Here is a 27,459-nt window from a genome sequence, read left to right as displayed (position 1 = left end):
AATCTACCTAGTATTGATTTTCATGTATGGTATATGATGAGGTGAGAATTCAGCATCTTCCAGCTGGATATCCAATTTCCAGCATTATTAGTTGAAAAGGTGATAATTTCCTCTTCTCCATTGCAGTGACACCTTTGTAAACCTGATGACTGTTTCTGTGTGGGTCCATTTGTGGAATCTCTCTGCCCTCTCATCAGACTATTTGTCCTTGCACAAATACCACACTGCCTTAATTAACGTCATCTTTTAATAAACCTTGATATCAAGTAGTTTAAGTTAAAATCATTCAGACTTTGGGCCATAAACAATCAGGAGATAACTTGATCTGAACTCATAAAACTTAATTTATATGCTAAGTGCATGGGAGACCAGAAAAAAGTGGCCAGAGGTGAAAAGATCTCCTAGAAAAGTCTGCAATGTTACACTTCATCTGCTGTGGATGCAGAAGAAGGAGACATGCATAGTAGTTTCTATCGATAAATTCTTTGATTGAATGAACCATGGGTTTATTCACTGCTTACAGTTGCAATCAGTACTTATATGTTAAATTTATAACTGACGTTGTTAAGTAGGGGGCCTTCTGCCTGAAGATGATGCTTCAGATGTGGATGATGGTGCTACCATAACAAGCGGAGAGCATGAGGCAGGTGAAACATGCAGTGCCAAGTGGCTCTCAAATTGGCACAGCCTTAGCAGGTGGTTGGAAATGAGGGACTTCACAGAGAAAGATTGTGAGTTAGTGCCGAGAACTTATGAGTCAGCCAAGGTTCCAAGATTTAACAGCACTGGAGTAAGTGAGCTTGTCAAAGAGAAGAGGACAGAATGAAGAAAAATGGATTGAGATTATAGAAAGAAAAAAAAAAGCTTTGGGATACAGGAGGAAGAGGTGTCAGTGAAGAAGCATCATGAGATGCAGAGTCAAAGAAGACAAGAAGACGTTGGCAGGAGGGGTGGCTGGGGTGCCTGGTTATACTTAAATTCCAAAAAGAAAAGCACAGGTTGGGAGTTGGCAGAACTGTAGCAACTCAGAGATAATTTAACATGGGCATAGATTCCATTTCCTGATAGCCGAAGACACGAGAGAATATGATCTGTGTCCATGAAGGTACACCCTCTGTAGGACAAGGAAAAGTATAAATAAATACACACTTAGCTAGGCTCTAGACTTTGTTCTGTCTGTGCATTTAGGTTTGGCTGAGTACACTTTGGGAAGAAAGGCAAGAAGAACCAGCAGTTTAAAGCACTTACTATGTACTAGACAGGGTGTTTTCATTAACATTGCTGTTTTTTAATCTTAAAACATTAGTGGGAGACAGGAACTGTCACCCACATTCAGAAAGGGAGTTAAGCTAAGAAGCCAAGCAAAGGAAGAACACTAAAGGAGTGAGAGTCTGTTCGGAGCTGGATGCATCTGTTCCTGAAGCCAAGTTCCCATTTTCCCACAGGTCCAAGTGTTTTAGATTCTCTGCCAGACAAAGGAGCTGCCACAGCATGAAATCCAGGTTCTGCTGCCAAGCTCAGTTACCAACAGGCATGCACAGATTCTGGGCAGTGAACTCAGAGGAAGGAACAGTATGTTCATCCAAACAGCCCTCAAGTTTGCATACACTCAAGGGAAATTTGCAGAGAGGTCAAAGCTACATTTGACCTTGTTTACATTTCTTCCACATTAGGCAAGGTCACAGGGTTTGTTCCTGTTTAATATCAATACTTACAGGAATGACTCCATATTACTGTACTGATGCAAAGTGCCACCCAAAGGGCCTTTACCTGCTGAAGGCTTTGCATGCCTCTGACACTAATTTGAGCCTCTGCAATTGCCATACCCAAGGAACACTTTCCTGCTTCCTTGGAATGCACTTTACGTGCCCACTGACCCTTGATCAGGCCTTTGGGCTGCTGATTCTCGGCTGGAGCTTGAAGGTAAGAATATGGCTTAAAAGAAATCCTTAACTCACCGATTTTTTTTTTAATTTTTACTATGGTAATATAATATGTACTGCTGTATAAATAGAATTGATTAACTAAAGCCAGAGAGTATTTTAAGGAACCCAAAAAATAGAAGGTATTTGCAACCAATACATACCTACCTAACAGTATAAAGCCTAGAAATTCAGGACCCAGAGGCAAAAATCTCCAAAATCGCTGTCCTGTAGTACCATCTCTCTTTCCCACTCAGATCTTCCCTTACATGTTGAGCCTGCAAAGGGGATTGGACCAAGTCCCTGAGCTCCAGCAGAGTTGGACATAAAAACAAGTAATTTTAGGACAGTGGAGTAAGAACTATAAAATATACATACAAAATGCTACAAGGTCCTGTGAGAAGGCACTCTTTCTGTCCATGGAGTCAGAGACAGCTTCACAAAGGAGGCCATGCATTATATGATCTGACCTGGAGGGATGACAAAGCTTCCAGCTGGTTGCTCAAGTGGCAATTTTTGTGCCTTTGTGCCTGTAAAGGAAAAACTCTTCCTGTGCTCTCCTTCATGTTACTTAGATAGCAAACTTTATACTACTGTGACCAGATATGAGGTAGAGGGTGGGGGCTCCCCACACCAAGCAACCTCCCATTCTCTGGATGCCGGCCGGCCATTCAATTCTGACACTCTTTACTTGGAGATAGCATCAGATCCCACAGGTTAAAGGCTCAGTGCCACAAGACTGCCCCCCCAACTCTGACATAAGATGTCAGTCACAAGTTCAGGTTACAGCATGTGTTTCTTACCAACCGCCTTTAAGATTGAAGGTTCTCATGACCCTTTTTCTAAATTTGTTTAATTTGTTAGAGTGCTTCACAGAACTTGGGAAAACACTTTACTTACTAGATTACTAGACTATTATAAAAGGATATAACTCAGGAACAGCCAGATGGAAGAGATGCACAGAACAATGTATATGGGAAGGAGCACAGAGATTCTATGCTCTCTCCAAGGACACTGCCCTGCCAGCAACTCCACGTATTCATCAACCTGGAAGCTCTCTGAGCCCCATCTTTTTGGGGTACATTTATATTTTAGATTATATTTTTGTTTTCATATATATATATATATATATATATATATATATATATATATATTTGAAAAAATAGAAATACATCAAAATAATAATTCCTAGGTGATGAATCTTTCTTTGTACATTTGGGCTTATTCTAAATTTTCTGGTACATATATATACTCACAATAAAAGACAGGAGGGGTAATTTTCTTTTTAAATGTGAAGTTTGCAGAAAGACACTGTCTGCAACCCTAGACAAGTTATTGATCATGACTCCTAGCTCCCTCACATTTATGAGTGTAAATTATTCCCTCCTAGTAAAATTGTAATATGAATTAAAAGAGGAGAAAAAAAGTTTTAAGAGATCTAACATAGAAGGACTGTAAAAAAATGTTCTCTCCTCTCTCTTAAAGTTGATCACACAGTAATTTCAGTATCATCCAAACTCCACTTCTTTGACATATTGTCAACACAGCCACTACTTAACACTTGAAAATTTTTTGAAATAGTTCATTTTTCATTTCTGAAAACACAGTCTCCATTCTAAGGGACTTGACTCAGTCTAAAAGTAGAAGCCACCTCGAAAACAAGCCTCACAATGTGGCACTAACTCCTTCTCACCCACTCCCTGGAAAGGCTGGGCCAGATTCTTTTATTTGACTTCCAGTAAGTATGTACTATTACATCTCCTGTAAAGATCCTTTTAGCTCTAGAGTCCTTTTATGCAACACTTAAAATGAGTTTGGGCTCTAAGCCCAGCACATGGCTATCTCAATAACCAATTATTCTGGAGTAATATGGCCCAGTACTCCTGGCTTCCTCATTTTGTGCATTTAAAGCAAAAAAACTGATTCAAAACATGGGCAGAAGATTTAAATGGACACTTCTCCAAAAGAGAAATATGAATGACACATAGGCACATGGAAAGACGCTCAGCATCACTAATCATTAGAGAAATGAAAATCAAAACCACAGAGGAATATCATCTCATACCTATTAAGATTACTATCATAGAGATTAAAAATTTTTTAAAACATGTACTTAATAAATACAATAAAGTAATAAACAGAAAATAAGTAGTGTTGGCAAGGATGTGAAGAAATTAGAAACCTGTGCCTTTCTGGTGGGAATGTTAAAGGGTGTAGGCTGCTGTGGAAAACAGCATGGCAAGTTCTCAAAAACTTAAATGTGAAATTACCATATGACCAAGCAATTACAATACCAAATAGTTGAAAGGCGTGTTCATAGCAGCATTACTTACAAAAGCCAAAAGTTAGAAGCAAGCCAAGTGTCCATGTATGGATGAATGGACAAACAAAATGTGGCATATACACAGAATGGAACATTATTCAGCCTCAAAAAGGAAGGAAATTCTGACCCATGTTACAACATGGATGAGCTCTAGACATTATGCTGAGTGAAATAAGTCAATCACAAAAGGACAAATACTGTATGATTCTATTGATTTGAAGGACCTAGAGTAGACATGTTTATAGAGACAGAAAGTAGAAGGGGATGGGGGGAAAGGAGCAATGGAGTGTTAGTTGGGAAGATGGAAAAGTTCTGGACATAGATGTTGGTGATGGCTGCACAACACTGGAAATGTACTTAATGCCACTGAACTGTGTACTTTAAAATAGTTTAAATGGTAAATTTTATGTTATGTGTATTTTACCACAATTGTTTTAAAAGTCCCCTCCATCCTCTGCCTGCGGGGACTGCCCCTCCCATTGCAAGACAGTATGGCCCTGGCTGCAGCATTGGAGGAACAGCTACAACTGAGAGAAGTCTCGGGGATCCCCTTGCAGGCTAGCACAGTGGACAACTGGAGCCAGATCCAGAACTTTGAGGCCAAGCCGGATGATCTTCTCATCTGTACCTATCCTAAATCAGGTGACTCTGGGACCTGGGGAACAACCAGACTTTGGCTTGCAGAATCAGCAAGGGTTGTTCACATCAGTTAGAATCCCCCTTCATATGGTGTTTGCACTCATTCAAGGAAATCTGCTCCTTCTCACTGTTCCATGACAAGGCGATCCTGGAATGCTTCATGTTCCCAGGTTTATCCGGGGTCAAACATAATGGCATTAGAGAACCCAGCCTGCTGTGCTCTGTCATGGACTGCTCTTGGGTGACAGTGTTGTGTGGCTTTGCCTGGGCTGCTCTTTCTCTCCATAAGAGACCGTGTGGGTTTTTCCTGCATGGATGTCCACCTGTTGTGACTGACAGGATCTTGACCTGAGGGGAGGTTGGACCAAACACCAGCAGTCTCTATATTCCCTTTCCTCCCCACGACACTCAAGACTGATTGTCTAACCAGCTTCTTCTTGTTGTCCTTTCCCCTTGGGCCCCAGGCACCACATGGATTCAGGAAATTGTGGACATGATTGAGCAGAATGGAGATGTGGAGAAATGTCAGAGAGCCATCATTCAACACCGCCATCCTTTCATTGAGTGGGCTCGGCCGCCCCAGCCCTCTGGTGAGAGCTCCTCACCTCCTACCCTGGCTCCTTTCTCTTTCTTCTTTTAAGAGTTTATTATTTAGAGAAGTATTAGGCTTACAACAAAGTAGAGGCACAGAATTTCCCACACATGCACAGTCTTCTCTCCCAGATGGTGTATTTGTTACAGTTGATGAGCCTACACAGACATGTCATAATCACCCAAAGCCCATAGTTCACACCAGGATTTGCTCTGGATGTTGTATATTCTATGGATTTGGACTAACATACATGACCTGGATCCAGCACTGTACTACGATATAGAGTAGTTACACTCCCCTAAAAATCCTCTATGAGCCCCTTGTTCACCCTCCCTGCTCCTCAACCCCTGACAACCACTGATCTGTTCGCTGTCTACAGTTTTACCTTTTCCAGAATGTCATATAGTTGAAATCATACAGCATGTGGCCTTTTCAGACTGCCTTCTTTCACTTAGTAATGTGCGTTTCAGTTTCTTCTATGTCTTCTCATGGCTTGAGAGCTCTTTTCTTTTCAGTGCTGAATACTATTCCATTGCTTAGATGTGCCATAGTGTATTCATTCACCTACTGAAGGTCCTGGAGGCTCTCCTTCCTTTCTCTTCCTCTCTCTCTTGTCTCTGAATTATTCTCTCCTCTATTTTGTCTCTTTCTTCTCCCCCCCATTCTCTCTCTCATTCTCATTTCTATAAGCATGTGTTTCCTCCTCTTTTTTTCCTTCCCTGATTCTTTCTACATATTACCTAAGGTTATTTGCCAAAAGCGAATCACCAAGTAAAAAGGAATCTGCCTTATTTTCTTCTTAAATGTTCCCTCTGACTATTGCTGCTGTAGAACACACAGAGAGGTTGGAGAGTTATTTATGAAACAATTCATTCTTTCTTTTTAGCAAACATAATGCATTTGCCAAACATTTCTGTTCTGTAGGGAAATTTTTTTAAGGTAATACTCAACCTAGAAATTTTTTTCTTCACACCAAAAAAAAAAAAAAAAAAAGACAACCAAAATATGAAAGAAGCCATTTCAGCTGCTGGAAGCATTTTTTGGAACAAGGATAGGAGGGAGGCCTACATCTCTATGTTTCAGCATTGCATAGGTCAGCAGAATAAAAAAAAAATTGGAAACTCACCTAGCTAGAGCTACAGAATTATAGACAATACAAGTCTGGTGTTGAAGTCTAACTTGGAGCAATTGTGGACAGAGAAGAGATCTGATAAATCTAGCAATGCGTTGAGATAGAGAAATTCTTGATCTGACATGCATAAGACCTAAAACATGCACAAGTGTATGTCCAGGTTAGAACAGCCCTGAGGCATTTGTTTGTCCTTATGGTTCCACTTACCCTGCTGCTCAGATTCCTCTGGTCCTCAGTTCCTGTCTATCTGATTGACCATTAGCTTATTACTAAGACCAGTGCCTGGTCTGATGCCTTCTCTGAACTACGTGTGGGGCTCTGACCCCCCGCAAAGGGCACTGTCTGCCTGCTTAACTCTGATCTCACTCTTTGTGTCGTCAGGGCCTTCCATTTTTGTTGATGTCTGGTCTTTTGACGCCTTGAGCAGCAGGATTGCATAATGGTTAAAGACAACCAGGGTTTAAGTCCTGACACCACCACTCACTCAGTGACCTTTAACAAGTTACTTACCCTCTCTGTGTTACAGTTTCCTCAGATGCAAAATGTCAGTAGAATTAGTGCCTACCTCAAAAAGTCATTGTGAGGATTAAATGAGTTAATGTGTGTAGAAAGCTTAGAGCAGTGCCTAGCACAGAGTGGATCCTATGAAATGTTAGGTATTACTGACCACCTCAAGGGCATGGGTTCCCTGGGTTATCCAAGCCCAGCTTTTGATCTCACATCTACATCCCACCCCTGCCACCACTGCCTTACTTCTGAAATTTGGAAGGTTTAAGAGAGAATGAAAAGTCAAAGCATGATTTCTAGTGAGGGATTCTTGGCAGTGAGGAGCAGAGTGTGCTGTCACTAAGTTAGCATAAGAAACAAAAGAGCTTCTCTCAAGGCAATGCCCACAGCTGCAGAATTCAGGAAAGGATGATAACCAATAGCCCAGCATGGCCCATCATATATAAATGGTTCTTTAAAACCTAAGGTGCCCCATGTCCAAAAATGTTACAAACAGTTATAGGATTTATGGTCTTTCCAGCCACAAACAGACAGAGGCCAGGTGGAGATCAGCTGGGCAGTACTTTTATTTCAGGGTAGATGGTCCCTGCCACTGGAGGTAAGGGCTATAGACTGATGGGTCTTGGTCAGTTATACCAACCATCCACGGAGGGTTCAGGAGTGGACAGACACTGCTGCCCATTATGCAAGCTTGTGTCCCACATAGCCTCCCTCCGAGGCCTCCTTCCATACCACCTGCACCAACTTCCAGCTACAAAGCTGTTTGACATCAAAAGTATTGCATATGTGACTGATCACTGAGAGCAGGGCTGGGAAACACCCCAGGGGCACCTGGGTGGTTCAATCAGTTGAGCATCCAACTCTTGATTTTGTGGACAGAGAAGAGATCTGATCTCAGGGTCTTGAGATCAAACCCACCCACCCCAGCTCTGTCACAAGACCTAGCTTGTCCATTCTCAGCTTCCATCTCCTCATCCTCAAAGTGACAGATTAATATAAGCTCCCTTCCAGCTCTGAAGCTGTAGGAATCTAGAGAAGTGATGGTAATCTCTATAATCTCATTATGAAATCCCAAAGGAAAGTCAAGATATAAGGAGAAAGATGGGAGGGATGGAACATTCAGGACAGATCCCAGAATGTAACTTCCCCCATGCAATACTTGTACTATGCAGATCTTTCCTCTTGATTTACTTTAAAGGGGTGGAAAGAGCCAACGCAATGCCCTCTCCACGGATACTAAGGACTCATCTTCCAACTCAGCTGTTACCTCCATCTTTCTGGGAGAACAACTGCAAGGTAAGAGAGCAACAGTTTCCCTTGGGACTCGCAGTAGACTAGGTCTCCTGGGAGCAAAGCCCCCACTCCCTAACTCACAGCAATGTCATCATATTTACTCCTCCACCATCTCTGAAGTCAGTAATAAGAGCAGATGTAAAGTTTTCTCTGTACTCTTCAGGATATTTACCTGAATGATTTTCCAGCAAGACATGGAGGCAAAAGCCAGACTGAATTTTTGGAGAGAACTAGAGATAATGAGTGTCCACAGTGACCCAAGGGTGTGGGTAACTAAGACTTAGAGCAGAGAAGAAAAACTGAGGAGAAAGAAAAAAATTCCTGAAGATCATTTAAAAGGGTGAATAGAAGGAGCTACATTACTTAAGAGGAACATTTGGCCTTAGCTTCTGGTGAACTCTGGGATCATGACCTGAGCCAAAGGCAGAGGCTTTAACCCACTGAGCCACCCAGGGGCCCCTAAAATGGAATTTCTTACTAAATTAAACAAATGGGATTTCTGTAACTGAAACAAGATATAAGCATTTGCTATAAAAATTCAGTAACAGGTCTCTGGTTTGCCAACCCTCGGGTGGCTCTCCCCAGGGGATGGAGGAGGGCACGGTGCACACTGGGGCCTCGAAGGCACCAGTTTACTGGGGCAGGTTAGAAAATTTCGTGGGTGGCAGCTGGGTGGCCATGTGGGCAGAAAACCCACCATGGTTGAGGGAGGAGGTGCCCCGTACCACTTCATCTCCCTGCTTGCTACTCGGTCTGCTGGCCTAGGGCAGGGCTTCCACTCCTCCTGAGCTGCACCTGCAGGACTCACCCTCAGAAGCGAAGGCTTCTCTCCCTCCTACTGTCCCCAGGCTTATGGCCATCAGCTTCATTACCACCGTCTCTGCTTTGGCATGCAAAGCATGAATCTTAGGAAGACCGTGTTCCTTGCACCTAAAACTACCACCACAAAACTGGAGGTAGAAACCAAGGCCTGACAATGGAATTTCATTTTGGTGTTTGTGGGATGTGAGGTTGCCATGAAAATAGCTACTGTTGCTATCTATTGTCATGAATCTTTCACAAAATGTGTTATTGATCACCTGTGGCTATTTCACATCAGTTTCTTCGTTTCTTTCTTTTTAGCCCTTTCAAATTCTAAGAAAAAAAACAAGAATTAAAAAAAATCCACTCCCACACAAAAATTCAACAAAGTGCGGAATAAACACAGAAGAGAGAATTAATGAACTTGCAGGGGGAAACAGGATGGAGTTTTGAGGAGAGAAAGAGTCTTGTGACTGGAGGGGAGAAACATGAGAGGAAAGATTAATAAAATGATTACCAAGCAGTGCTCACAACTGGGAAGCGCTAGGGTCGTTAGGAGGCAGAGGGGTTAAGGGTAAATTGTGGGCAAGAGCCTTTATTGTAGTTTCCAAGGGAGGGAATGGGTGAGACAGGTAATCAGGTTTAGGATTGGGTAGTTTGGATGATTTCTGCAGGCTCCAGGGCATAGATGGCTGCCCCTCGTTGTGTGGTCCTGGCTCTGGGGTAAATAGAGCAAGTAGATAGTGGCCCAATAAGGGAGGTGTAGGCTCAGGACTGGTTGGCTTGCTTGTAAAAACTGAGCTTGATAGTAACTTGTTAATATCTGTAGTAACCAGCTAAAACTGGTAGGGGCAGTCTATCCAGGGTCTGCAAGGCAACAGCAAGGTAAGCGATGGTTCCGATTCAAAGCATCAGAATACAGAAAATGGCACTATTGACATTTTGGACCAGATAATTCCTTTGGCGGGTGGCATGAGGCAGGGGGATGTCCTGAGTATTGTACAATGTTGAGCAGCACCCCTGCTCTTTATTCATTAGATGCCAGTAGCACTGTCATCCCCAGTTGTAAAAGCAAAAACACTTCCAGGCATTGCCAAATACCCCCTTGCATGCAAAATCATTCTCAATTGAGAACTGTTTTAGGGTTTAAAAAAAAAACAGCATCCCTATGAAATGACTAGTCATGGATGTGAGGTAGCTACTCAATGAGGCCAGCTCAGGATTCTTGCAGTCAGAAAGAGAGTCAAGTACTTAGCAATCACGATGAGATTAAAGGTCAAATTGGGATAAAGGGAAAAACTGGGAAGGTAAAAGGATACAAGGTTGTTGTCAAAATAAAACGTAAACAGGATGCTTTGTAGAGCAAGAATTGAAGTTGATGAAAATAATAATAGAGTTGATGATAGCAGGGGGAAAAAATGAGACCATGAAGCCATCCTGCTTTTTTTCTTTTTAATAAACATATAATGTATTTTTATCCCCAGGGGTACAGGTCTGTGAATCGCCAGGTTTACACACTTCACAGTACTTACCATAGCACATACCCTCCCCAATGTCCAAAACCTCCCTTCTCCCAACCCCCCTCCCCCTAGCAACCCTCAGTTTGTTTTGTGAGATTAAGAGTCACTTATGGTTTGTCTCCCTCCCAATCCCATCTTGTTTCATTTATTCTTCTCCTACCCACTTAACCCCTCCATGTTGCATCTCCACTTCCTCATATTAGGGAGATCATATGATAGTTGTCTTTCTCTGATTAACTTATTTCGCTAAGAATGATACCCTCTAGCTCCATCCATGTTGTCGCAAATAGCAAGATTTCACTTCTTTTGATGGCTGCATAGTATTCCATTGTGTATGTATACCACATCTTCTTTATCCATTCATCTGTTGATGGACATCTAGGTTCTTTCCATAGTTTGGCTATTGTAGACATTGCTGCTATAAACATTCAGGTGCACGTGTCCCTTCGGATCACTACGTTTGTATCTTTAGGGTAAATACCCAGTAGTGCATTTGCTGGGTCATAGGGTAGTTGTATTTTCAACATATTCAGGAGCCTCCATGCTGTTTTCCAGAGTGGTTGCACCAGCTTGCATTCCCACCAACAGTGTAGGAAGGTTCCCCTTTCTCTGCATCCTTGCCAGCATCTGTCATTTCCTGACTTGTTAATTTTAGCCATTCTGACTGGTGTGAGGTGATATCTCATTGCGGTTTTGATTTGTATTTCCCTGATGCCAAGTGATGTGGAGCATTTTTTCATGTGTCTGTTGGCCATCTGGATGTCTTCTTGGCAGAAATATCTGTTCATGCCTTCTGCCCATTTCTTGATTGGATCATTTGTTCTTTGGGTATTGAGTTTGATAAGTTCTTTATAAATTTTGGACACTAGCCCTTTATCTGATATGTCGTTTGCAAATATCTTCTCCCATTCTGTCAGTTATCTTTTGGTTTTGCTAACTGTTTCCTTTGCTGTGCAAAAGCTTTTGATCTTGATGAAATCCCAATAGTTCATTTTAGCCCTTGCTTCCCTTGCCTTTGGCGATGTTCCTAGGAAGATGTTGCTGCGGCTGAGGTTGAAGAGGTTGCTGCCTGTGTTCTCCTCAAGGATTTTGATGGATTCCTGTCTCACATTGAGTCCTTCATCCATTTTGAGTCTATTTTTGTGTGTGGTAAAAGGAAATGATCCAGTTTCATTTTTCTGCATGTGGCTGTCCAATTTTCCCAACACCATTTATTGAAGAGGTTGTCTTTTTTCCACTGGACATTCTTTCCTGTTTTGTCAAAGATTAGTTGACCATAGAGTTGAGGGTCTATTTCTGAGCTCTCTATTCTGTTCCATTGATCTGTGTGTCTGTTTTTGTGCCAGTACCATGCTGTCTTGATAATGACAGCTTTGTAATAGAGCTTGAAGTCCGAAATTGTGATGTCACCAACTTTGGCTTTCTTTTTCAATATTCCTTTGGCTATTCGAGGTCTTTTCTGGTTCCATATAAATTTTAGGATTACTTGTCCCATTTCTTTGAAAAAAATGGATGGGATTTTGATAGGAATTACATTAAATGTGTAGATTGCTTTAGGTAGCATAGACACTCTCACAACATTTCTTCTTCCAATCCAGGAGCATGGGACATTTTTCCATTTCTTTGTGTCTTCCTCAATTTCTTTCATGAGTACTTTATGGTTTTCTGAGTACAGATTCTTTGCCTCTTTGGTTAGGTTTATTCCTAGGTACCTTATAGTTTTGGATGCCATTGTAAATGGGCTTGACTCCTTAATTTCTCTTTCTTCTGTCTGTTGTTGGTGTAGAGAAATACAACTGATTTCTGTGCATTTCATTTTATATCCTGACACTTTACTGAATTCCTGTACAAGTTCTAGCAGTTTTGGAGTGGAGTCTTTGGGGTTTTCCACATATAGTATCATATCATCTGCGAAGAGTGATAGTTTTACTTCTTCTTTGCCAATTTGGATGCCTTTCATTTCCTTTTGTTGTCTGATTGCTGATGCTAGGACTTCTAGTACTATGTTGAATAGCAGTGGTGATAATGGACATCCCTGCCGTGTTCCTGACCTTAGCGGAAAAGATTTCAGTTTTTCCTTCATTGAGAATGATATTTGCAATGGGTTTTTCATAGATGGCTTTGATAATATTGAGGTATGTGCCCTCTATCCCTACACTATGAAGAGTTTTGATCAGGAAGGGATGCTGTACTTTGTCAAATGCTTTTTCAGCATCTATTGAGAGTATCATATGGTTCTTGTTCTTTTTTTATTAATGTTTTGTATCACATTGACTGATTTGCGGATGTTGAACCAACCTTGCAGCCCTGGAATAAAAAAGCCGTCCTGCTTTTCCAGGAAATGGACAGGAAGGTATTAGGAGGATCATCAGCACGCACATGGAAGTTTCTGTCTGATGCCATCATTGCTAGAGAATGGTGGGAGCCTGACAACTAAGAGGGCAATCAGGAGTCAGCCTATGTACTAGGACTGAGCTTGAATTAAAGAGGAGAGTCATCAGAGCAGCAGGACAGCCAGAGGAAGAGGGGGTCACCAGCCAAGTCGAACTGCCGGCAAAGGAGAGCAGAGCCAAATGTGCAAAGCTGCTCTTGGCATGGAATTTACCTGAGTGAATTCTGTGAAAATTCACTTTTCTTACTATCTTTTACCCACCCCTCTCCATACCCCAAAGTTCCTTTATGTAGCTCGAAATGCCAAAGACTGCATGGTTTCCTATTACCATTTCCAAAGGATGAATCAAATTCTTCCTGACCCTGGTACCTGGGAAGAGTATTTTGAAACCTTCATCAGTGGAAAAGGTAAAGAATAATCCTTCACATCTTTGCTTGCCCACTCTAGGTAAGTTCAGTCTAGGAATCAAGCATAACATTTTGGCCGCTTAGAAGGTGTGTTCCTCCTTAGGTGTGTCCTACCTTAGACTGGGACTGGGAAGAGTAGGCTGACTGAGCTCAGAGTGAATACCCACAATCCCAGCAAACATCCTTCACCCAATGTGAAAGCCTTTATTCTGGGTCACTTGACTTGTAGAGTCACCTGCATTCCAAAGGGTATCCTTGTATATTTTTTATATACACAATATATACACAATTTATTATAGACATGAAATATGAAACCATTTTGGGTAAATTAGATAAATTACTCCAAGGCTGTACAGTACCACATCACCCTCCAACTCAAACACATCAGGACTCGGAACCTATCTAAGGCTCTGGGTGATTCTTTTGTAGACTGTTCTGTTTTGTAGACTGTTCTGTTTCCTGTATCTGTTACAGTGGGTTGGGGTTCTTGGTTTGAGCATGTGAAGGAATGGTGGGAGATAAAAGACAGATACCAGATTCTTTTCCTTTTCTATGAGGACATAAAACGGGTGAGTAAAAGCCCTTCAGAAGAACCACTCTCCAGGCTTCTTCAGGGATGCACTTCTGGGAAGGACATCCTGAAGAATTTAAGAGTGTCCTAATACCTTCTTCCATTTCAATGCAATGTTAACTGTTACCACAGGACCCAAAGTATGAAATTCAGAAAGTGATGCAGTTCATGGGAAAGAACTTGGATGAAACAGTCCTAGATAAAATTGTCCAGGAGACATCATTTGAGAAAATGAAAGAAAATCCCATGACAAATCGCTCCACAGTTCCTAAATCTATCCTGGACCAGTCCATTTCCCCCTTCATGAGAAAAGGTTTGTGTGGCTTCAAATACTTTACATTCATTTTGTCTAGTATATACTTTCCGCTTCTTAGCAAGAAGATGTTAGGTTTTATTAGTTTCAAGACAGCACATTTAACCTATTAAAAATAATCTGCTAATAGATGGGAACTTGATCTTGTTACAGAAGAGAGCTCTCTGGGGTATCTGGTTTCAAGAAACAGAGTGTCCTCTGGCCAGCCCCAATAAGAGGGGCTTTTTAGAAGGGGTCATGTGCAGGTGTAAGGCTAATGTATTTTCACAGGGAGTTAAGAGCAGGAGCCATCATTGGTCCAGACGTCATGGGGATCCCTGGATGTCAGGGTCAAGACTTTAGCAGCACTTAAAGGGTCCACCACTTACAGGAAGGGTCCATCACTTACAGGACTCAGCTCCTCTCCACATGTCTGCTATAAGTGCCTTCCTTGACTGATCAGCTTCCTGTCTCTGCCCATTCCAGCTTTTTCCTACTTTATAGCTTCTGCTCACTCAGCTTCTGCTCATAACTTGGTCTTGATCATGGCTAAGACCACTGTACATTGTGACTTCCAATTATAACTACCATTGAGCACTGCCTTGTTCTCTTAATATTTTTTAGTTCCAGTTCCCAAAAGAGGAATTCTAAGTCCCCCAGCTAATATTTTTTGAAGGAAAAAAAAGCTTTATCATTTTTTTAATTTAAAAAGTAATGTATAACATTATAAAAAATTAGATCAATATTGGATTGTATTTTAAAAACCTTCCTTCACCAAAACTCTGTTCCCCAGAAGTGACCAACAACATTATGGAAGTCCCTTTCCTCTCTGTTTAAAAACATAGACTTCTGGGACATCTGGGTGGCTCAGTCAGTTAAGCATCCAACTCTTGATTTTGATTCAGGTCATGATCTCAGGGTTGTAAGATCAAGCCCTACAGTATCTTCTGTGGGCATGGAGCCTGCTTGAGATTCTCTCTCTCTCTCTTTCCCTCTTCCCTTCCTCCCTTTTGTCTCTCTCTCTAAAAGCAAACAAACAAACCAAAACAGGCACTTCTTTTTCACACCAGGAGAACCATGATGTGCTACTGCTTTGCAACTTGTCTTCTTTTTTAATTTATTAGTTTATTTTGTTATATTTTATTTTATTTTTAAAGATATTATTTATTTATTTATTTATTTATTTATTTATTTATTTGAGAGAGAGGGAGAATTCAGAAGGAGAGGCAGACTCCCCACTGAGCAGAAAGGCTGAAGCAGGGCTCAATCCCTGGACCCTAGACACTTAACCCACTGAGCCACCCAGATGCCCCACGTTTATAAAAACATTTTATTTATTTATTTATTTGGGGGGTGGGTAGAGCACAGAGGGGGAAGCATTTTGTTGCATTTTAGAATCTACAACAGCATCCCATGCTAGTGAAGCAAACCAGACAATACTATTTCTTTCCTCTTCAGATAATCAATAGCAATGATTTCACAAGAAGCCCTTCTTTAGATCCATACATATCTATCTTTCTATATACCCTCATTCCCTCAGGTTCATACATGTGCAAACAAAGATATATACCATGATGATGGCTAAATGTGGTCATAATATACACCTTCATTTACCAGAATATCAGACATCCCTCTGGGGTAAGTCATGTAGGTCCATGTAGCTTACTATTTTAAATGGTCTCATGTTGTACCAGAGTATGGATAGATGCATCATAACTCCTTCAACTATTCCCCTAGTGAAAGGCACTACTATTATTTTTTATTATCTTTTTGAATAGTGCTACAGTAAACATCTTTCTATGTGTGTTCTTATATACCAGTGCTTTTATTTCTGTTGCACAACTTTCCAGGTGAGACAAAGGGAGGACAGATTATTTTCTTTTTTTAACATTTTAATAGTTTCTGCTTAGTGGAAAAGCTCATATATATACAGTAGTATCTCATTCACATTTTCCCAAAAGTTTTTTTGTTGTTGAGATGTAACTAACATACCAAAAAAGGCACAGCTCTGAAGTAAGTATACAGTGAATGTGTTGAAAAACTTATGCACCCATAAAAAAACCAGCACACCAATCAAGATATGAAACATTCCCATGTCTCAAAAGTTCCTTCTTGAGGAGATTCAACATGGTGGAGGAGTAGCAGACTGAGATGACATCACGTCACAGGAGTTCAGCTAGATAGTTATCAAACCATTCCAAACACCTAAAAACCCAACAATAGATCAAAGAGCAGAATATCAGACATTCTGTAAACAGAAAATCAACCACTTTCTGAAAGGTAGAACATGTGGAAAAGTGAATCTGAAGCCATGGAAGAGATACTGCAGGGGAAGGGGCCAATTCCTGGCAAGCAGTGGAGCAATGAAGCTCCACTTTTAGAAGTGTGCTTCACTGAGGGCCATTGCTCCAGAGGCTAAGTGGAGGTGGAGCCCTCATGGGGACAATGTGGTCTCAGGTCCCACGGGGTCACAGAAGGATCAGGGGTGTCTGAGTGTGGCAGAGCTCCCAGGTATCAGAGTGTGGAAGCTGGCTGCAGAGACCAAGCCAAGGAGTGATCTCTTAGCTTGGGGTTACCCTAAATTGTGATCCGTCAGACCAATGCTCTTTGAGCAGGGACCTCTGCTAAAAGTGGCAGATCCAGGGATATCCACCTTCCACCACTGTAGGAGCAGTGTGGCAGGAAGCTGCTGGGTTTGGAGATTGCAAACATGGCCATATGCCAGAGACAGAACGCTCAGTCACAGGCTAGGTGAGCTCGGTGAACAGCTGGAGATCAGGGAGATAGGAGTGATTGACTGCTTTTCTCCAAGGGCACACTGAGGAGTGAGGCCCCAAGCTCTTAGCTTCTCTGGGCTAGAGACTGGGAGGGCCGCCATTTTCATTCTGTCCTCCAGAGCTCTACAAAAAGTATTCAGGGAAAAAAACTTCCAAATGTGAACCCGAGCAGATTACTTAGCCTGGCCCCTGGCAAGGGCAGTGCAAATCCACCTCGGGCAAAGGCATTTGAGAATCACTACAAAAAGCCCCTCCCCCAGAAGGTCAGCAAGAATGTCCAGCCAAGACCAAGCTCACTGATCAAGAAGAAAAGTGGAATTCCAGAGGAGGGGAAGGGAAAACATGGAATTCATGGCTTTCTCCCCATGTTTCTTTAGTCTTGCAAAGTTAATTAAATTTCCTTAATTTTATTTTTTCTTATTCTAATTTTTTAACTTTTTATCTTTCCTCTTTTAACTTTTTTTAACTAGTTTATCTTAACAATACCTTTCTTTAAACCATCTTTTTAAACTTTCATTATTATAGTCATATTTTGTCATTCATTGTATCTAACTTTATTTTTTGTATACATATAAGGTTTATTTCTTCTAAAAAGTTTTGGGAAACAATTTCCTCTAATAGATCAAAATATACGCTAATCTTGCACAGGGCTTTGTTCTAGTCTCCAGCCTGAGCAAATCCTCTCCACTTTCTTTTCTTGCTTTTTCCAACCAAATTATCATATCAATTAATTTTTTATAATTTTTTAAAATTTTCATCTTTACAGTCATATTCCATCCATTCATCATATTTACCTTATTTTTGTGTATATATATTTTTTCTTTCTTTAAAATTGTAGGAGGTAGTTTCTTCTAAGAGACCAAAATACACCCAAAATCAAATGGGTGACTCTGTTCTATTCACCAGTCTAATAGATATATATTTTTTTAATTTTTTAATGTATTTTTACCCCCTTTCTTCTCCCCACAATTTGGGATCTCTTCTGATTTGGTTAACATACATTTCTCTGGGCTCTTTTCCACCCTTTTAGTATTTTATTCTGTCATTCATATATTCTTATCCGGATAAAATGACAAGGCAGGAAAACTCACCACAAAAAAAAACAAAAAAAAAAGAACAAGAAGCTGTACTGAAGGCTAGGAACCTAAACAATACAGACACTGGTAATACATCAGATCTAGACTTCAAAATGATGATTCTCAAGTTGAGAATCAGGCATGGAAGATATTAGAGAAACCCTGCCTGGAGAAATAAAAGCCCTTTCTGGAGAAATAAAAGAACTAAAATCTAATCAAGCTGAAATCAAAAAAGCTATTAATGAGGTGCAATAAGAAATGGAATCTCTTACTGTTGGGATAAATGAGGCAGAAGAGAGAATTAGTGATATAGAAAACCAAATGATGGAAAATAAAGAAGCTGAGCAAAAGAGAGACAAACAACTACTGGACCATGAGGGGAGAATTTGAGAGATAAGTGATATCATAAGATGAAACAATATTAGAATAATTGGATTCCAGAGAAGAAGAAAGGGGAGGGGGCAGGAGGTATATTAGAGCAAATTATTGTAGAGAATTTCCCTAATATGCAAAGAGAACAAGCATCAAAATCCAGGAGGCACAGAGAATGCCCCCTCAAAATCAATAAGAATAGGTTCACATCCCGTCATCTAATAGTAAAACTTACTAATCTTAGTGCCAAAGAGAAAATCCTGAAAGCACCTTGGGCTATGATCTGCAGAGACCTGGCAGGCCAGAAAGAACTGGCATGATATATTCAGAGCACTAAATGAGAAAAATATGCACCCAAGAATACTATATCCAGCTAGGTTATCATTGAAAACAAAAGGAGAGATAAAACGCTTCCAGGACAAACAAAAACTAAAAGAGTTTGAAAACACCAAACCACCCCTATAGGAAATATTAAAAGGGGGCCTATAAGCAAAGAGAGAGCCTAAAAATATTAGACCAGAAAGGAAAAGAGACACTATACACTAACAGTCACCTTACAGGCAATACAATGGCACTAAACCCATATCTCTCAGTAGTTACTCTGAATTACTAAATGGGCTAAATGCCCCAATCAAAAGACACAGAGTATCAGAATGAATTTAAAAAAAAAAAAAAAAACATCAATATTCTGTCTGCAAGAAACTCATTTTAGACCCAAGGACACCTCCAGATTTAAAGTGAGGGGGTGGAAAACAATGTTCCATGCTAATGGACATCAGAAGAAAGCAGGAGTGGCAATCCTTATATCAGATCAATTAGAGTTTAAGCCAAAGACTATAATAAGAGATGAGGAAGGACACTATATCATACTCAAAGAGTTTGTCCAACAAGAAGATCTAACAATTGTAAATATCTATGTTCCTAACATGGGAAGAGCCAATTATGTAAACCAATTAATAATAAACTCAAAGAAACACATAAACAATAATACAATAATAGTAGGGGACTTTAAAACCCCCCTCACTCAAATGGACAGATCATCCAAGCAAAAGATCAACAAGGAAATAAAGGCTTTAAGTGACAGATTGGACCAGATGGACATCACAGATATCTTCAGAACACTCCATCCCAAAGCAACAGAATACACATTCTTCTCTAGTGCACATAGAACATTCTTCAGAAGAGATCACATCCTGGGTCACAAATCAGGTCTCCATTGGTACCAAAAGATTGGGATCATTCCCTGCATATTTTCAAGCCACAATGCTCTGAAGCTAGAACTCAATTACAAGAGGAAAGTTGGAAGGAACTCAAATACATGGAGGCTAAAGAGCATCTCACTAAAGAATGAATGGGTCAACCAGGAAATTAAAGAAGAATTTAAAAATTCATGAAAACAAATGAAAATGAAAACACAACCATTCAAAATCTGTGGGACATTGCAAATGTGGTCCTGAGAGGAAACTATATAGCATACAAGCCTGTCTCAAGAAACAAGAAAGTTCTCAAATACACAACCTAACCCTATACCTAAAGGAGCTGGTGAAAGAACAACAAAGAAAGCCTAAACCCAGCAGGAGAAGAGAAATCATAAAGATCGGAGCAGAAATCGATGAAATAGAAACCAAAATAACAGTAGAACAAATCAATAAAATAAAACTTTCTTTGAAAGAATTAGTCAGGCTGATAAACCCCTGGCTAGACTTATCAAAAAGAATAGAGGGGGCCCCTGGGTGGCTCAGTGGGTTGGGCTGCTGCCTTTGGCTCAGGTCATGATCTCAGGGATCGAGTCCCACGTCGGGCTCTCTGCTCGGCGGGGAGCCTGCTTCCTCCTCTCTCTGTCTGCCTGCCTCTCTGTCTACTTGTGATCTCTCTGTCAAATAAATAAATAAAATCTTTACAAAAAAAAAAAGAATAGAGGAAGGACAAAATAAATAAAATCATGAATGAAAGAGGAGAGATCACAACCAACACCTAAGAAATACAAACAATTATAAGAGTTATTACTGTATTATTGAATTATATTATTATAAGAGTTATATTATAATATGCCAGCAAATTTGACAATCTGGAAGAAATGAATGCATTCTTAGAGACATATAAACTACTAAAACTGTTTTAGGAATAAATAGAAAACCTGGACAGACCCATAACCAGTAAGGAGATCAAAGCAGTCATCAAAAATCTCCCAACAAACAAGAGTCCAGGGACAGATGTCTTCCCAGAGGAATTCTACCAAGCATTTAAAGAATTAATTCCTATTCTTCTTAAACTGTACCAAAAAATATAAATGGAAGGAAAACTTCCAAACTCATTTTATGAGGCCAGCATTACCTTCATCCTTTGTCTGATCACCAAAGACCCCTTCAAGAAAGAGAATTACAGACCAATATCCTTGATGAACACAGATGCAAAAATTCTCACCAAAATACTAGCCAATAGGATCTGACAGTATATTAAAAGGATTATTCACCATGATCAAGTGAGATTTATTCCTGGGCTTTGATGTTGGTTCTACATCCACAAATCAATCAATGTGAAACAACACATTACTAAAAGAAAGAACAAGAACCATATGACACTCTCAATAGATGCTGAAAAAGCATTTAACAAAGTACAGCATCTTTTCCTGATCAAAACTCTTCAAAGTGTAGAGATAGAGGGTACCTTCCTCAAGATCATCAAAGCCATCTATGAAAAACCCACCACAAATATCATTCTCAATGGGGAAAAATTGAGATCTTTTCCACTAAGGTCAGGAACATGGCAAGGATGTCTATTATTGCCATTGCTATTCAACATAGTACTAGAAGTCCTAGCCTCAACACTCAAACAACAAAAAGAAGTTAAAGGCATCCAAATCAGCAAAGAAGAAGCCAAACTATCACTCTTTACAGATGATATGATACTTTATGTGGAAAACCCAAAAGACACCACTCCAAAACTGTTAAAACTCATACAGGAATTCAGTAAAGTGTCAGGATTTAAAATCAATGCACAGAAATCAGTTGCATTTCTCTACACCAACAACAAGACAGAAGAAAGAGAAATTAAGGAGTCAATCCCATTTACAACTGCACCCAAAATCATAAGAGACCTAGGAATAAATCTAACCAAAAAGGCAAAGAATCTGTATTCAGGAAACTATAAAGTACTCATGAAAGAAATTGAGGAAGACACAAATGGAAAAATGTTTCATGCTCATAGATTGGAAGAACAAATATTGTGAAAATGTCTATGCTACCTAAAGCAATCTACGTGTTTAATGCAATTCCTATCAAAATCCCATCCATTTTTTTTTAAAGAAATGGAACAAATAATCCTAAAATTTATATGGAACCAGAAAAGACCTCAAATAGCCAGAGGAATGTTGAAAAAGAAAGTCAAAGTTGGTGGCATCACAATTCCAGACTTCAAGCTCTATTACAAAGCTGTCATCATCAAGACAATATGGTACTGGCACAAAAATAGAGACATAGATCAGTGGAACAGAATAGAAAGCCCAGAAATAGACCTTCAACTCTATGGTCAACTACTCTTCGACAAAGCAAGGAAGAATGTCCAATGGAAAAAAAAAAAAAAAACAGTCTCTTCAACAAATGGTGTTGGGAAAATTGGACAGCCACATGCAGAAAAATGAAACTGGACCATTTCCTTACACCACACACAACAACAGACTCAAAATGGATGAAGGACCTCAATGTGAGAAAGGAATCCATCAAAATCTTGGGGACAAGAACAACCTCTTCAACCATAGCTGCAGCCATTCCTTCCTAGAAACATTGCCAAAGGCAAGAGAAGCAAGGGCAAAAATGAACTATTGGGACTTCCTCAAGATCATAAGCTTTTGCACAGCAAAGGAAACAGTCAATAAAACCAAAAGACAAATATTGTCAGTTGACAAATTCTGTCAGTTGACAGAATGGGAGAAGATATTTGCAAACAACATATCAGATAAAGGGCTAGTATCCAAAATCTATAAAGAACTTATCAAACTCAACACCCAAAGAACAAATAATCCAATCAAGAAATGGGCAGAGGGCATGAATAGACATTTCTGCAAAGAAGACATCCAGATGGCCAACAGATATGAAAATACGCTCAACATCCTTCAGAATCACAGAAATATAATCAAAACTACAATGAGATACCACCTCACACCAGTCATAATGACTAAAATTAACAAGGCAGGAAACGACAGATGCTGGAGAGGATTTGGGGAAAGGGGAACACTCCTACACTGTTGGTGGGAATGCAAGCTGGTGCAGCCACTCTGGAAAACAGCACAGAGGTTCCTCAAAAAGTTGAAAATAGAGCTAGCTACCCTATGACCCAGCAATCACACTTCACACTACTGGGTATTTACCCTAAAGATACAAACGTAGTGATCCAAAGGGTCATGTGCATCTGAACGTTTATAGCAGCAATGTCCACAATAGCCAAACTATGGAAAGAACCTTGATGTCCATCAACAGATGAATGGATAAAGAAAATGTGGTATCTGTATACAATGAAATCCTGCCATTTGCAATGATGTGGATGAAACTAGCAGGTATTATGCTGAGTGAAATAAGTCAATCATAGAAAGACAATTATCATATGATCTCCCTGATATGAAGAATTTGAGAGGCAAAATGGGGGTTTGGGGGGTAGGGAAGGAAAGAGTGAAACAAAATGGGATCAGGAGGGAGACAAACCCTAAGAGACTCTTAATATCACAAAACTGAGTGTTTCCTAGGGGAGGGGGGTATGGAGAGGGTGGTTGGGTTATGGACATTGGGGAGAGTATGTGCTATGGTGAGTGCTGTGAAGTATGTAAACTGGTGTCCCTGGGGCTGATAATACACTATATGCTAATTTTTACAAAAAAAATTTAAAGAAGATTAAGCAAAAAACTTCAACCAGAGGTTTCAAATACACCTTAATCCAGAGACTCAAAAAAAAAAAAAAAAATGGTTCCTTCTCATGGTCCTTTTCTGTCTATCTCCACCCTCAGATACAACCACCATTCTCATTTCTGTCAATATAGATTGATTTTTCCTGTTCTTGGACTTCTTATAAATGAAATCATACAGTATGTACCTTCTTGTGTCTGGTCACTCAATGTAATATTTTGAGATTCCTTCATGGGGCTGTGTCTGTAGTTCATTCCTTTTCGCTTCTGTGCAGTAGTCCATCATGTGAATATTCCACAGGTGTGGCCAAGGCACCAGTGCATTTGCATAAATTGTCTGCCCAAGCTAGGAGCCTACCCTCTGCACCCAGGGCCCTTCTCAGAGCAGAGAGCTGCAGTGGGTGGGTATGCACTGAAGGGGAGGTGGAGTAAGGCAGGCATGTTGTTGAGTCACAGAAACTTTCAATCAGAGTTACAACCTCGTCTTGATTTTTCTCTTCTAGGAACTGTGGGGGATTGGAAAAACCACTTCACTGTGGCTCAGAATGAGAGATTTGATGAAATCTATAGGCAAAAGATGAAAGGAACATCAATAAAGTTCTTGACAGAACTCTGAGCAATATGTTCATAGAAAGTGGATGACAAGAATGGGGAAACGATCTTCAGCTCTTCAGCCCAGCCCAAAGAATCTCTGAAAGCATTTCATAAAAGTATACAATTATGGCACCACTGTCTTTGTGATTAACAGTGTGTACCAGCTTTATTTTTTAGAAGGATCATGTTCAATGCTTATTTTCTCAATCATTCTTTCCAAAGTAAGAAATAAAGTGGCTTAATAAACAAAATGAAATATAAGACTTGAATACTGCAAGGATTTTTTTAAGTCTCCACTATTCTGGAAAGTGCATCCTACTTTTTTAGTCTGTAATTTAAAATATCTTGAGCACAAGTATGCAAATATTAGGTTACATCTATATTGATAATATGAAATCTCTGATATCTGTCCCAGCCATTCAAAGAAAACTCCAAAAGTGCTAGGTTCTAAGGTTCCACCTGATTACTATGGAAGGGACTCCTTGAGGGCAGTCCTGATGCAGTCAGCCTTGAGAAAACATGTTCCAAATGCCATCCCCAGTGGTGAGGAAGAAAAGGGAAGCAGATGGAGGGGGATGTCAGAAGACAAAAACCTGATTAGGAGTCATAATTCTTAATTACGGAAACAGAAAACAGAAAGTTCAAGGGTGTCCTTTCAGGGGTCTGAGTTGTATCCTGGTAAAAACAGAAAACACAGACAGAGAAGCAACATCGACAAAGTTAGCTCAGGCATAGTTGTCAGACTTAGAGATAGTCTCAGCTGCAATGCTGTGCCCTCTAGAGGCCTGCATTACCTAGCTATGTGCCCTTTTCATTGATTTCCCATATTTACCCTGCTGTAGCCCTGTTGCTCCATATCTATTTATAGATTTACTTGTCTATATCCCCCCGCCTTGATCATAAATTCTTTAATATTTGGTTTCATGTCTTATTCAACAGCATGCAATGCAGTGCATGGTATATAACAGGTGTCCAGCAAATACTTGGTAAATAAGCAAATTAATGCATAGATGAGTAACTACAGGAAGGGGTGCACATTTCAGGTCACAAATTCCCCACTTTGAGTCCCAACTGGTAGCATTCCAAAGCTGAGAAGTTTGCCTCAGGAGAATGCAATAAGAGGCTGAATAAAGCCAACTAAAATTCTGACTGCTTTTTATTATCACCCTCTTCTGGCAGTTCTAAACAATGTCGACAATAAAATACCCTGAGGTAAAGGGGGTAGATCTCGTATCAGCCGTAAATTCTATTTATTTTTATTTATATAGTTAATCTATTTTGAGATGGGGGCACAGAGGGAGAGGGACAGAGAGAATCCCAAGCAAGCTCCAAACCCAGCAAGGAGCCCACATGGGGCTCAGTCTCACGACCCTGAGATCACGACCTGAGCTAAAATTAAGAGTCAGACACCTAACCGACTGAGCCACCCAGGCTCCCCTATTAGCCCTAAATTCTAAACAATTATCTGGTTTCTACCAAGTTTTAGCTATATTTATGTAACTTCATATTAGCACCTTTTTACTGTGTAAAAAAGTTGTCTATATCGCCCACAGTTGGCAATTTTAGATTGTAAGTATTTTTTGCTGTTTGGTTTCATGTCTATTTAACTCTGTTTGGAAGTTAATTAAAAAAACAGGCAGGCATAGAGCCAGCCTCTGTAACTATCACACAGATGCAGCCAAGCCTGCTTCCTTTCAGGGTAAGTTCGTTACAGTTCAGGATCCTTCAAATTCACTTCAGGTAAAATTTGTGCCCCCGCTGTGTAGGAGTACCCCTGTGTTTAAACAGTAGTAGACTCAGAACAAACAATGATAGCACAGTGATGTAAGAACAAAGAAGCAAAATATGAATTTCTTCAATTCTGCCATTTTTTGTGACTGCAGTTTTGTATGTATTCAGAATTTAAAATAGTGAAATTTAAAGAAGTGGGAACTGCAAGGTATAAAATTTTTGTTTAGTAAATGCAAAGTTTTGTTGTTAGAGGAAATAGTTTGCTGATTTTTAGTAATATGTTTAAAATGGAAATTTACTCTCTTCTCTAGTTGTCAGTTAACAGTTTTAAAACTCAAAAGTGAATCAAGAAAATGAAACATTGGGACACCTGGGTGGCTCAATGGATTAAAAAGCCTCTGCCTTCAGCTCAGGTCATGATCCCAGAGTCCTAGGATCGAGCCCCACATCGGGCTCTCTGCTTAGCGGTGAGCCTGCTTCTCCCCTCTCACCCTGCCTACCTCTCTGCCTACTTGTGATCTCTCTCTGTCAAATAAATAAATAAAATCTTTATAAAAAAAAAAAAAGAAAAGAAAAGAAAACATTACATCAGTGGTATGATTTAGTAACTGAACTGTATAGGAAATGTAGGTCATCTTCAGTCAGAACAATTCCCCCCTCCAAAAGAATACTTTTAGAAATTTTCAACGAAAGAAAACTATGGTAAAACTATGCAGAATTCCAATGAAGATTAATTTATACAGAAGAAGGGGGAGGAGAAGAAAGGAAGGAAAAAGGAAAGATAAAAAGGAAAGAGAGAACAAAAAGAAAAGACAAATTACCTAACCCCAATGACCAGTTTACATAGTTTCAGGCCCTTAACCACTTACCAAGAAAGTTAGAATGCTCCTCAGTCCATTCACAATGATATGTATTTTTAGGTCTTCTGGTAAACCATTTCAAACTACCCCAGGAGTCAAGACACTAATATCTCCTATTGTGCTTAATCATGATGTAATAAATTAGAAATTACAGTGCCCCAGCTATAATCAGGAGCACTGCAAATGAAATCATATCCACCGCCCTCCCAAACTCTCTTTACAGTGAGACATTTGCTTCCCAGCAAGCTGGCACAGATAGAACCACCCCCAACTCAGACAAGCTTGCATGCACATTGCTACAAGCTTCTATATTTCTGAACATCTCTAGTGAGATAAACTACATTGTCTAAAATGAAATATTCTGCTCTCTCTTTGGGTTTGTTTGTTTGTTTGTTTGTTTTAGACTACCATTTCCCATGAGGCACGTGGGTGGCTCAGTTGGTTAAGCATCTGCCTGCCTTTGGCTCAAGTCATGGTCCCAGGGTCCTGGGATCAAGCCCTATGTTAGGCTCCTTTAAGGAGCCTGCTTCTCCCTCTCCCTCTGCTCCCCTGCTCCTGCTCTCTTGCTCACTCTCTCTATCTCAAATAAATAAATAAAATCTTTAAAAAAAAAAAAAAAGAATACCATTTCCCAATAGTCACAGAGCAGAAAGGCCAAATTCAGCACCCCAAAATGGATGCTGTACAGGGAATTTAGTTGACCAAAGCCATGTATGTCTTTTAGGATGAAATCCAGTACTTCCAGACTGGGTCTAATGATCTCA

At 40.2% G+C, this 27,459-nt stretch overlaps 1 protein-coding gene across 5 annotated transcripts in view; it reads left to right on the top strand.

Annotated features, from left to right (window-relative positions):
* Positions 1–24,373, top strand: part of LOC131808309 (sulfotransferase 1C2) — a 33,085-nt gene extending 8,712 nt beyond the window's left edge. The window contains exons 1-8 of one of the 5 annotated variants that reach the window (XM_059134306.1): positions 1,769–1,923; positions 4,736–4,887; positions 5,349–5,474; positions 8,314–8,411; positions 13,402–13,528; positions 14,003–14,097; positions 14,232–14,412; positions 24,014–24,373. In XM_059134306.1, coding sequence (XP_058990289.1) covers positions 4,737–4,887; positions 5,349–5,474; positions 8,314–8,411; positions 13,402–13,528; positions 14,003–14,097; positions 14,232–14,412; positions 24,014–24,126 — 891 coding nt within the window. In that variant the 5' untranslated portion in view covers positions 1,769–1,923; position 4,736 and the 3' untranslated portion in view covers positions 24,127–24,373. Of the gene's footprint in view, positions 1–1,768; positions 1,924–4,686; positions 4,888–5,348; positions 5,475–8,313; positions 8,412–13,401; positions 13,529–14,002; positions 14,098–14,231; positions 14,413–24,013 lie in introns of those variants that run through there. The other 4 variants (XM_059134304.1, XM_059134301.1, XM_059134303.1 and 1 more) reach the window with 4 other exon arrangements.
* Positions 24,374–27,459: the final 3,086 nt, after the last annotated feature.

Source organism: Mustela lutreola, chromosome 9 (genome assembly GCF_030435805.1).
Source record: "Mustela lutreola isolate mMusLut2 chromosome 9, mMusLut2.pri, whole genome shotgun sequence".
NCBI classification, from domain to species: Eukaryota; Metazoa; Chordata; class Mammalia; order Carnivora; family Mustelidae; genus Mustela; species Mustela lutreola.
The sequence above is the reverse complement of the archived record's forward strand: the minus strand, read 5'-3'. Positions and strand labels throughout refer to the sequence as shown.